General features: G+C 36.4%; 1 protein-coding gene across 1 annotated transcript in view; it reads left to right on the plus strand.

The window, feature by feature from the left end:
* Positions 1–12,499, plus strand: part of STARD9 (StAR related lipid transfer domain containing 9) — a 101,200-nt gene that overhangs the window by 2,890 nt on the left and 85,811 nt on the right. The window contains exon 4 of the mRNA XM_074909161.1: positions 2,438–2,554. Coding sequence (XP_074765262.1) covers positions 2,438–2,554 — 117 coding nt within the window. The remainder of the gene's footprint in view (positions 1–2,437; positions 2,555–12,499) is intronic.

Consider the following 12,499-nt stretch of genomic DNA (forward strand, 5'->3'; position numbering starts at 1 on the left):
TCAGCTACACTTTGGGCCTTGGTAAAAGACCAAGAGCATTAAGAATAAACTGAATGTAGCTGTCGTCCTCTGAGAGCTCTGGAGCCAGCGTGCATGGGAACCAGCCCTCTGGTTTATACTTTCGAACTACTTAAAGCTGTCATGGTCGTTCACTAAATTAATAGAATAGGAGCAAAGCAATTTTGTGTTGTCAAACATGTTTCTGCTTGAAAGGCAAATAAATGAACCATGAGATTACTGTGGGGATCCTAGAAGTTGGATGTTTTCTGTTTCTTGTCTCCTTCTTCTTCATATCTGAAAGCAACCCAGTGATTCTATACTGCTGGTTCAAGAGAAATAATGCATTAGGTTTGGAAGAGGAACCTTAGCAAAAATTAAATTAAAGGATTTGAATTATTTACCTTTTCTAATTATAATTATTTTTGTATTGACTACAGGTGCTTGCTTTTAAAGAAAGAAGAGGGGGAAAAGTTATTAGCTGTATGAGAGGTCTCAGGGATTTAAAATGCTGCTTATTTTCTGTTATTTCCTTTTCAAAGGCTGTATTTGTAGAGTCTGAGACTCACTACTTTCTGAGGCAATTTACCCCAATTTCTTAGGCATGTGACAAAGCTCTCAGAAATGCAAATCCTCAGGGTGCAAAGTTCTTGGGCAGGCTTTGGTCCCTGTGCCGGGGCTGTGAGGGTTTGGGCCTCAGGCTCCCTGCCCTCACTGCAGAGCCTCCCTCGGCAGGTGCCTCATTGGGTCCAGCTGAGCCTTGTTAGGCCTAGAGGGCTTTTTTAAAAATTTTATTTGTTTAAAGAGGAGCTGTGGGCTGCCTTGGGATACTGGGCAAACCATAGCAGTGGAGCAGACTGCTTGTAGCAGGCGGAGAAGGATTATTTGGAGATGCAAAGGCTGATTTCTGGATGTTTTCTTTTTTGAGGTTTTGTAATTGGTGAGTTTTGTAAAGGAAGTGAGTTTGCTTTATACATAAACTAAATTTAGACAGCGTTTGATGAATCTAAGTTAGTGTATAAATCAGTATTTATACAGTCATGTTTACATCGCTGTATCTGGCATAGGTGTGCTTTGTAGTTCAAAACAAACTCCTTCTTACCAGAAGGATTATCACCTCTGTGATCAGGGGCTGGTTTTGCTGAGGTGGAGGGACATTTTTAAAATTTTATTTTTACATGTCACAATAGGAAGGCAGCACTCTAAGCTATCTTTTCTGCCTATTGCAGCAGATAATCTAAGAAAACAAAAGATAATAGCATAAAAATCTCTGAATTGCCACATGTTAAAAATGTCATTATTGAAGGTGATCAATAAGCTTGTTAAGATGTTAGTTCTGACTAAAGGAAACCTTGGTTGTGCTTTGGTGTGACAGTGTTAGAATCACGTGGGATCTAAAATACGTGAAACCCCTTCACTTCAAAGATAATTTAGTTATTCCTGTCCTCTTTTGCTTTGCTCTTTCTTGGTTTAAAAAAAGCCCCAGAACTACACACCTGTCAGATGGGCCTGTAAATTAATTTTCCCTGTAACCCTCACTGCTGGTGGCAGAGCAGTGCTTACAGTGCCCTTTATCCAGTAATCTGGCAGACAGCACTGTCACCCCTATTTTTTGGGGCCATTAGTAAAGCGGTTTGTTTAGGTACTAAATTGTAGTGAATCTTTTTTCTGCTTGTGTTATTGCAAACATCAGGGTCACAATGCAGTTACCAATTAGGTCACAATTACATGTGAATGGTCTTAATTTTATGTAATGTTTTGACTCATTACTCTCTTTGTGAGTAGAATAAGTATGTTCCTTGTTCATAAGCTTACCTGTTTTATTACAAATCACTTGGGCAAGGTCATGCAGAAAGATTTATACAATTCCCTTGATATCAGTCACCATTTCTGTCTATTATGCTAGAAAGGATTCACTGTCATTGTTACTAACCTGTAAAGGTTAGGTTTGTAGTGTGCAGTCCCAGTGACAGAAGCATTAGGTTGCCACCATAGCAAAGCAAAGGGGAAATGTGGGAAGAGATCTGCATTTTCAACTACGCAGTGAGTAAAATGGTTTTGTTTTCTCACTTGAGGCCTCATTTCTGTGATGCGATTATCAGTGAAACAGAATGACAGAGAAACATCAAGTGTTATAGAGCTTCCCTGCCAATGTGTAGATGTTGTTAAGATTAACTGAGCTGTGTTTGTTCTATACAGCCTGGAGGACCTTAGCTCTAGTTAATGAACCCTTCAGCAAAAATGCTTCAGCAGGTCTGTTGTGGATGTCTCTGACTCACTCTAAGCATCAAAGAAAATTGCATAAGGAGGATAAACTCTTGGCCATTCCTTTCCACAATACAGATCATAGATAAACTTCTTCTAAGTTTTATAATGCTTACTTTTTGTTCAGATTCCAAGTTAATAAATCTTTCTGTCTTTTTCTTCCTGCTGTTGTTAGGTTGACAGTAGGCTTGATGGCACTTGGGACTCGAGAGAAAAGACTGTGGCCTTCAGCTTTGATTACTGTTACTGGTCAGTTGATCCCGAAGATCCAAAATATGCATCTCAGGAAATGGTAAGTGATGCTGTTCTTCGTGTCAGTTTTTTCTGTTATAATCACCTCTACAGAAGAGATTGAGATGTAGGATACATGAAATTTTCTTTTCTTTTTTCTTATTTGTTTCTATTACTACAGTACTTGGTCCTTTTGTGTTAAAGTAGGTGCAGTAGGACTGCAATACCCTTGTTTGTCAACAAATGCATGCTTTCATTAGATATATTAATTTAGGTAGTGATCATTAATTGTGATGATCTGAGGACTCTAGCTTAGCAATGAAAATTTCTGGGGGGAAGGATCAGATTCTAGAGGGAGAAAGTCTGATGTGAAAGGAAGAGTGTTGTGGTGATTGCTGAGAGGATTGTCAGGGAAGTAATCACATCTTTAAATAACAGTAATAAATTATACTATATTGTTCTCAGCATTTTTCTTTATTACTAATAGAGACTCTTCCTAGCTTGAAGATCCAAGGTTTGATTGATTAAGAAAGAACATTGAAGGATTCATTATTAAAATAGGATATGATTACAAATTTTTGCTAATAAACAAGCAATTATTAAATCTACTACAAACAAATATAATGCACAGCTATACAAAGATTTAACTCTGTATACATATAATCGCATATGTTGGCATTAAAATAAGTCATTTACTGCTGTTTTGTCTTCAGAATTGTATAATTTCATTTTTTATTTGTCAGTACAATTGTTCCTGAAATTTCAACCTGTATAATTGTGTTGTTTTTCACAGAAAGTATCACTTAAGAAATTTGTATTTCTCGTAGTAAAGAGCATGGGATTTTTTTTACTTTTGAGAGTCAGTATTTTAAAACTATCAGACTTGGCAATTACCAGAACTATACCAGAACTATAGGTGAGATTCTTAATGGTGTTCCATTTCTGTCTTGGTGCAGTAGTGTGAAAGAGGTTTTGAGTACTTGGGAAGCGTATTTAGTGTTTTAAAAAGAAAGTTGTCTCTCTAAAGTACTCAACAGTAGATAAACTTCCATTTTAGGGATTATAAATAACAAATCTTTTAAATGTTGAACAGTTGGGGTTCCTCCCCCTTATATTGTCTTACTTGCTTATTTTGATTTTGTGTTTTTTGGGAGTTTCTCTCCTAATATACTTCGAAGCATGCTTCTTAGAACTGTTGACAGTACAGTTGGCATCTGAAATGGTTTAGCAGATGAAATGTTGATACATACAGTTTGCCAAGTCAGTTTTAGTTCTACTCAGTATGTAAAATTATCAGAACTGCCAAATGGAAAATATAAATATTGGCTACAAAGTGTAAATTTTTGTTCTTGTTATTGAATACCGAGTGCAGTTGAAAAAGAATGTAAAACGCAACATAAACAGTGTAGCTTCCTTACTGGGGCTGAGTAGGTATTCAGACACTGTGGAGAGCCTTGTGTTATCAAACAATAGTTTTATCCAATAAAAATACTGAGGGGAGAAACATTAACTCCTTGGCCATAGAAAATTAAGTAATAGGCCATAGTTTCCTTACGGGTGCCTGATGGAAGCTGAAAGGACACCCAGTGCTGTTTCATTGAACTGTTGGGTTACTGAGCCTTAGACCAGATGTGTTTCATGAGTTATGAAAAGTTAAGAGGTGGACTGATGCTTTGAAAGGCCTGGAGTTGTGAGTGAATTTCTTGGGCTTTCTACCTGTCTTGATGATTTGGAACGAGTAAAGCATACTTTAAATGCCCTTGTGAAGAGGGCTGCTGGAATACTGCAATCTCACCATGCTTTTGTGCATTTGTCTGCCCCCTTACACTGTATGAATGAAGTTTATTGTACTAATTCCATGTTTTGAGCCATTATTTCAGTGCTGAGCTTGAAGTTTCTAAAATTCCTTACAGCAATGATGCTATCAGCAGCCAAAGAGGTTTAGTAACACTGTCATCCAGTAAAAGCTCTCTTTCATGAGCTGACCTTGGATTACTTGTTCCATGAAGATGTCCTGCCAACTGTTATCATATGTGATTCGTGTATTGGTTGAGGATGAAAAGTAGATTAAAGTATCTGCCTTCAAGTTCAATTTTGTAGAATACCATCTTTTAGTAAACTGTCTTTTCCGTCCCCTGGATGGTCATACAAAAATGAAGTCCGAACAGTTTCTTCAGTAGTTAAGGATTCTGTGACAATAAAACAATAGTGGGAGGGCTGCAAATCACAGTGTTTAGGTAAAAATGTCTTTTCTCTGAATACTACTTACAGTTTCTTCCAGATGTTAACATCATTCACTTTAGGTTCTGGTCCCTTGCATTCCAGAGATTACTCCAGACAATGCATTTTATTACCTATATATTTTGATCATATACTTCACAGGTACTTGTGACAGGCTTAAGTCACACATGTGTGAGTAATTTCAAATGCTGGAATGAAAAGTTTGGATTAATTGTTCTGTTTATAAAAACTGTGCTTTCTCTGCCACCTGTATTCTACTTGTATTTGCCAAAATGGGAATACATGTTGTCCACCTTCCTTGTTTTTCCTAATATATTCATGTTAATATTTCTTCTATTGCCTTTTTTTTAGTTTAAAAAGAAATGGTAGGGAAGGTATCTTTTCACTTTAGTTTGGGGGAAGCAGACCTTGCAATGCAACAAACTGAAGAGGAACTGAACCAATTTAGTAAAATCTGCAATGCCCATGTGACAGGTGATATGCCTTAACTTTTTTTTTATAACACTGAAACTGAAAGTGCTTTTCCCTTCAAAAAGCTGGAGCAAACAGAGTCAAAAATTAATTTAAGAAATGTTACTGTTTGCATATTTAATTTAAAGCTGAATTTAAAAAAAATATTCTTGCTTCATGATATATACAAGCTTTCTTGATTTGCATTACATAAATAATGGAAGCATCTTCATATTTCTGAAAAGAGGAAAGTTTGCTAAATTAACAGAGCTGATTTTTGACTACTGAAAGAACCCATCACTATTGATGTCTGGGAAATAGGCTTCTTAGCAGAGAAGATGATTTCAGGTGCAAGTGGATAGTCTTTGACTGTTATTCAAAATTATTATTTCATTTAAAACATTTGAGGAACTAGATATGAGGCAGAGTTCTTTCTTTAATTCTCTCCTAACTGTGGTGAAATATGAAAGCTATACAGTGTTTTTAATGTTGACTCCGAAATTTATAAGCTTAGTTTAGAAGTCTAGCAGCGGAGGTCTGAATTCTTAGTCTTCCTTTAGAAGTTACATACATTCTTTACAAAATGTAAGATTTTTTCAAATAGTTCAGCTATGCAAGTATTACAAATTATTACAAATAATATGAATGCCAAATTTTACAATGTGACCTTTGTTTTTTAGGTGGCCAGTTTGAGTTCCCTGGGCCTGTTTCTTTTGTTTTCTCACTGGGCAGTTGGATACTTTGTGTTGATACTGAGCTGAGGTTTTCATCTCCTTTCACAGATGCACAGTTCTTTCCAAAGGGGAGTTTACCTTCTCTTTTTAAAGATTTTAATTTTTTTTAAAGTGGATTTGTTAGTGCATAAACAGAACAGAGGAATCAAGAAATACCATAAGGGAAGAGTCACTGGCTAAATCAACCAGAGCTACCAGCCACTAAAGGAAGAAGGAAAGGAAACAGGTGTGCTAAATCCCTCTAAGTACGGAGAGATGAAGCAGGCCTGATGGCTACATCACAGAGAGAAAGAAACTGTGTATGAAAAAATTGTGTGGGACCAGAGAAAGAACAGATAACAAATAGGAATGCAGGACAGGGACAGAACATTTGATGGGCAAAAGGAAATTCTGGAAGATTATAGGCATTTAAGAGAAAAATGGTCATGCATAACTTCTTTTTGATCTTAACTTTGCAGTCTGTTACGTGCATTTTCAATGGTTATAAACAAGGAGATGGTTGTCTAAACCATCAGTGTGAAGATATACTTTTTAAAAAAAAACAAACAAAAGAGAAAACAAACAAAAAAACCCACCCCTCAAAAAAAGCCACAAGAAACTGTAATATTTCTGGTGATGTTCCTTTTCCTGCCACTTTTGAGACCAAAGATTTTTTTCTGTGCTGTGTTTCTGCAGAATTACTTTAGTCTCACCACGGGAGAATGCTGAGTCTCTGCACCTGGGCTTTACCGCTTGCATACAATGAAGTAGTTTCACCATGTCTCCCTGCATTCTTGTATTAAGGTTTTTTCTGGGAAGTGAATGTGATATTATGCAAAACCTTCTTTAGTAAAGGGGGATATTTTGTGTAAAGGTGACTAGTGCTTCCTTCTCCCCCATCCCCTTCCTCCACAGATGTCTTCAGGAAGCTCTGTGTAGTTCAGGATTGTTTTCCAAAGACAATGTTGGAAATCCATTGCTCTTTGGCCATGGTATAACTATGGGATTATCCTTTAATAGACACTCATGACCTATTTCCATTTTGCAGTAAAATTACTGTGTGATAATGATATTGTAATGATATTTAGAGTTATAATTTTTATTTTTATAGGCAGAATGATTCTGCTGGTTGAATATGATAGTTAATATGTAGGTGTTTTGAGACCTTCATAGTTCTCCCACAAACAAACATCTCAATTTAAATTTAGTTAAATTTTTGTCTGGTGTAGAACAGTCTGTTTCAGTTTTTTGAGTTTCCTTTGTCAAACCTAAAATAGCTCTTAATGAATCTTTCCTAAAGTGTGTTTTAGCTCCACCAAGCAAATCTAAATGTTTAGAACAGTTGCAAAATGTAACTAAATGCCCATTTAAATCCTATTGACAAAAAAAAAAAATTCACCTTGATCTAATGCAAGCACAGTTAAACAAAATCTTAAGGATATTCTGCACAAGAGTATTTTTAAGGCTACAGGAACACATGCAAACATTAAGTATTCTTGTAGCTGGTTGTTACAGCTTCAGTCCTCAGCTTCCCTCCAGCCATCCTACCCATCCGGTTATTGTGCATGCACAGTAACCACGGTGGGCAGGCTGACCCACAGGATGTACGAGCAGGTATTTGCACACAGCAGTTGCCTTAGATAGCCAATGTGTAGCAATCTGTTCCCTTTGATAAGAGAAATACATCCCATGACTAATAGGCTTTGAATGGCAGAGACAGTGAAATCTAGAGAAGTGTTGAAGTGCCCAACTTGCACTGATTTCAGTGAGATACAGATCTCCAACTGGGTTTTCTTGAAACACTCTTGTAGAGCTCAAGCTTAATTTTTGTATCTCAGTGCATCAGTTGAATGGAGATGATAATGTTTATAAGGGACATCATAATTTAGACTTCAGAATTTTTACCTCAGACTTTCAAATAATGCAATAAATGATAAGTATATTGATCAAGGAATTCCACGCTTCTGGGTTTGACTTGACAAGGATTTTATTTTGGTTTGGCATAGTGTATTAGGTTTATGCAGGTATGAATATTCCTTCAGTGTGTCTCTGAATATTACCATTTTCAGTAAGACTGTGACCCTCATGCAACCTTCTAAGATGCATTCATATAAGCACTTGACCAAAAATGCTATGACCAAACGAAAAGATGACTGTCTTTTGAGGTAAGACTAGGAAATGTAAGAGTGCACAGAGGTTGTTGTAAACAGCTGAGTTGATGGTATACTCTTGAATCTTTTTCCCTGAAAGATTACATTGTCTTTTTGAAGAGAAGTTCCACTGTGATGTGTCACATGTGAACAGTATTATCTTAACAAATCAGGATGGTTTTACAGTGAGATAGCAGTAAGGCTATGAAAACAAGTCTTATTTCAATGTCAGTAACTGTTCTTAATCTCTTGACCTTCTCTCCCCCCACACTCCCATTCTTCAGCACTGGCTTACCTAGTGTAAGTGAAAGAATAACTGTGATTCTTTTTTTGGTGCACTTCCACAGTGCATTTGAACGATTGAGGGGTTTACAAGACTGTTCAAAAGCAAGACAGTGCATTAAATTAAAGGTTGTTTATTTCTAAACTTTATATAAGAAGTGACGTAGGTTCTATTTGCCCGTCTGTCCATTGCAAATGTGTGCTAGGAAGAAAATTCCATTCAAACACATTACCTAATTATTTCTATCTTTGCTTATACAGGTAATAATTTGTAAGATTGGGTTTTATTCTGTGGTCTCAAGGCAGAAATGCCTTCAGGGGTTGCTGATGGCTCATGCAAATGAATACACAAGACCCCTGTAAACAGATTTTTCATTTCTTACTTGTTTTAAAAGTACCATAATTGCTTTTTGTCACACTTGACTTCCCAGAATACTTGAGTTTTATATTACTTCCAGCTAAGAAAAGGGGAAAAGGGCAGAGGGGCAGATGATTTTCCTACCCCCTTGTCAGAGTGTAAGCGAAAAGCAAATAGAAGAAACAGGTATGTTTGTTTTAATATGAAAGATCTTCAATATGACACTAGGATTTTTGTTTTGCTTTTGGAGGGGTTTGTTTGCTTGTTTAACATGTTAATTGAAAAAGTTTAGAAAAGTTACACAACAGTACTGTTTGGAAGCAAAACATTAACATTGCAACATACTTTCCAACTCATCATCAAACTAAGTTTCAGTACTTGCTTTTTTCTTGCCCTTTTTTAAAAAAAAAAAAAAATAAATGCAAGCATAGTCACACATCTGAAGAACTTTAACTGAGACCTTTCCTTTCTAAGAGAGTTTGTGACGCTTCCATGCCTCCATACATTCCCTGAGAGATTCAAGTTTTTGTCTTATGAATTCTTAAGACAAACTCAAATTTTCTTCTCTGGTATATGTGCTTAATTATAAAAATTATAATAAAGCTCCAATTTAAATCTCTTGAAAAAATCCTTCCATTTGTTCTCTCTTTCTGTCCCCATCCCCCCACCCTTGTCTTGGTGTAAAAGGGAGGAAGAGGAGGAGGCGGCGGTGGCTGTGGGTGTAAATGGAATTTTCGCATGAAATATTTGAAAAGCAATAAGTATTCCATCCACAAGATTTTTATTTTTTGTTCTCCAACCCAGAGTGCAACAGAAGTGAAAAGGAGAGCGTGCTATAAGAAAAAGGCTTTTTGTGCAATAATTGGATCAGTATATAATGGATTATGATGGAGGGAGGGAAACCACCATGAGTGCGTGCTATGTATCTTCTGCCAGCAACACAGCTGCTGTGTTCAGTTCGTGATCGAATAAGGTCATTCTTTCTGGCTATACCAGGATTTCTTTGCAGAAAGCTTCTCTCAGAATTATCATGAATAATTACAAACTTCAAAGCAGGCTTTCTTGAAAGACAAAAAAAGCATCAAGTTGATTTTCAATTTACCATGCATAACATTAAAACCATTGTATTTTGCTGAGGAAAAAAAATGAGGCATTGAGTTAATTGATAGAAATGAGTCATATACATCACACACAACTATAAATTAATGCAGATACATTTCAAATATGAAGTCCAAATAGGAGTACAAGAGAAAGGATTAAGATCAGTATTGGTGACACATTGAGGGAAATCAATAAACTGTTTAACAATGAAATAATAGGTTGTTTTCTGGCTGTTTAGTCTGTTAATGCTCATACACATGCATTCTGCTTCCCTGTTGCTTACTAGATACAGAGCACATTCTTTAAAATAGACAGGCAATATAATTTGCTAAATAATACTGAAATGATCTGCAAGTGCATTCATCAACTCAAAGAGAATAACAAGTTCTTTGGGTTGCCAGTTGTGCATGTTGCAGTGAACCCATATGTTTGCAACCTGCATTACTTCTATAAACCTTGTGATTTTTGCATGTCTTGCAAGCAAAACCAAAAACTTGGTACCAGTGACCTATAAACTTTCTTGACAGCAGTTTTTGGAAAGATGATTTTTTTTCTAAATTAACTTCTCATGAATGAGATGTATTTAAAAAAAAATAAAAATCTGTTCTATGGATAAGCTGTGCCAATGTTGGTTGTTCTTTCTTACCTGCAGATGACCATTCACAGTTTAAATTCCTCTGTGTAATCACACCACAGTCTTTCCTTCGTGCTCATAAACTAGTGTTGTTTTTTTACTCTGTTAATCTAATCTGAGGACCATTCGTTTTTCTTTCTGCTTTGCAAACAGGTTCCCTTATTTATCTGCAAGTATTTCCACATCATGGCTGGACATGGCAGGTCATATTCACGGTGCTTCCAAAGTAGCAGATTGATCTAAAATTAGTTTTTAACTTGGAGTGATTTTTCTCCATTGTAGCAATGTTGTGTGAATAACTTCATTTAAACTGATCTTCTGGGAACTGAAATTACTGACAAATTAGTCAGAGTCTCCAAAGTCATATTGGTCTGTGAGTTCTGTAGTCACTAGATGGAAGGATGCTGATGGACTTTTACTAGGAGACTGGGCCAGGTTGGGGGGGGGTTATTTGGCTTTAACAGGCAGCTGGCTTATGAAAGATTTTCTTGGGCAGGACTGTGCTAGCACTGAATAGCAAGATACATTTATTGCAGCAGCTGTGATCAAGTTCAACACAGCCATTTTGTTTATTTCTGAAAATATGACATGTTTCTGACATGTTGCAGCCATGAGATTGCACTTGCATGCCTAAGTAGCTAAAGGCTAAAAAATGTAAATAATATGCATATGTCCTGTATCACTTTTCATTAAGGTGTTTGGTATGGCAATTGTTCCTCTACATTATAGCAAAAACCAGCCCTTCCTTTTTTTATAGATTTGTGCTTGCTTTATTTATTTATGTTTACTAGTGGCTAACTTTTTGATTTTTCTGCTAAAATGATATGCCTCAGAGATGTGTGTGTGGCCTTGAACACAAGCTGAATGAATCATCCTTTTGGCTGGATCTGAGCACCTGCATGTTGACTCCTACTTCTGTTTTGGTTTTGATCAACAAAAAGTCTGCCTTTGAGAGCTTCTATGTGAAAAGCAAAATTAACATCTCTGTTCAGTTGTGGCTTTTCAGCTAAAGAGACTCTGGGCAGTGTGCCTAAATTGCACAAGAAAGAGTGAAGATGAATAAAATTAATTCAGTCTAGAAACATTTACAGTAGCCTCAACACATCAAAATCAGATTTCTGAGTGTCAGTTTGGGGTTTCTTACCCCCAGATGTACATGCTGTTATGGATAGGTTTTCACTCTTTATACTTTCAGTGTTAAAATATCGGGACATTCTCTCTGAAGCAGGGGAGATGATGATGTTCAGTATCAGACTGGCAAATGTATTTTGAAGTGTGTTTTACCAGAGTATATCACTGTCACATGACATAGTTGATTAATAAGTTTTGGGATGGACCATTTGAATCAATCCTTTCTGGACAGGTTATATTCTCAAGATGCTGAATGGCAATGAATGTTTTCCTAGATTTTTGTTGTGTGTGTAAGGATTGACTTGGATTCAAACTTGAAGGATAGGTTTCAACTTCTGCTGTACTGTCACTGCAAGTGTCTTCCATTCTGAATTTTCAGACATCCCTCTCCTGCACACACTTACATCTTTAAGAGTATGTACATGGATTGTATCATCGACACTGGGTGCCTTTACAGTATTATTGGCAGATTTTCTTATAAAGAAGAGTCGGTTTCTAAAGACTATGTGCCTCATCCCATGTGACAGGCCTACATATAAAACATCACATCTGAAAAATAAATCTAAGGAACTGTGAGGATCCAGCCCAGAATTAATTTATTTGGCCTACCTCATTTTCATAATTTTTTTAAAAAATTGTATTATTATTTCATAGATAGAGGTGAGTAGCTTGATATCAGTGTGTAAGGAAAGCCTTCTCTAGTTAGCATCTGAGAAGCAGAGATAGAAATTTGCAGGGGATTATTTATTCAATTTAAAGTAGGCATATATTCAGGGAGGTTATATTTGTACTTCATACGTGGTTTTGAAAAAGAACTGTTCACCTCTCTAGGATTTTGTTTTGTTTGGAATATGACTAAAAAGAAGAGGAGCTCAAATTACTGGTGCAAGACTGCTTTATGCCTTTTGTTTTTGTAGCTTCAGTTTCTCGAGACCATAAATGTTTT

Source organism: Athene noctua, chromosome 6 (genome assembly GCF_965140245.1).
Source record: "Athene noctua chromosome 6, bAthNoc1.hap1.1, whole genome shotgun sequence".
Taxonomy (NCBI): domain Eukaryota; kingdom Metazoa; phylum Chordata; class Aves; order Strigiformes; family Strigidae; genus Athene; species Athene noctua.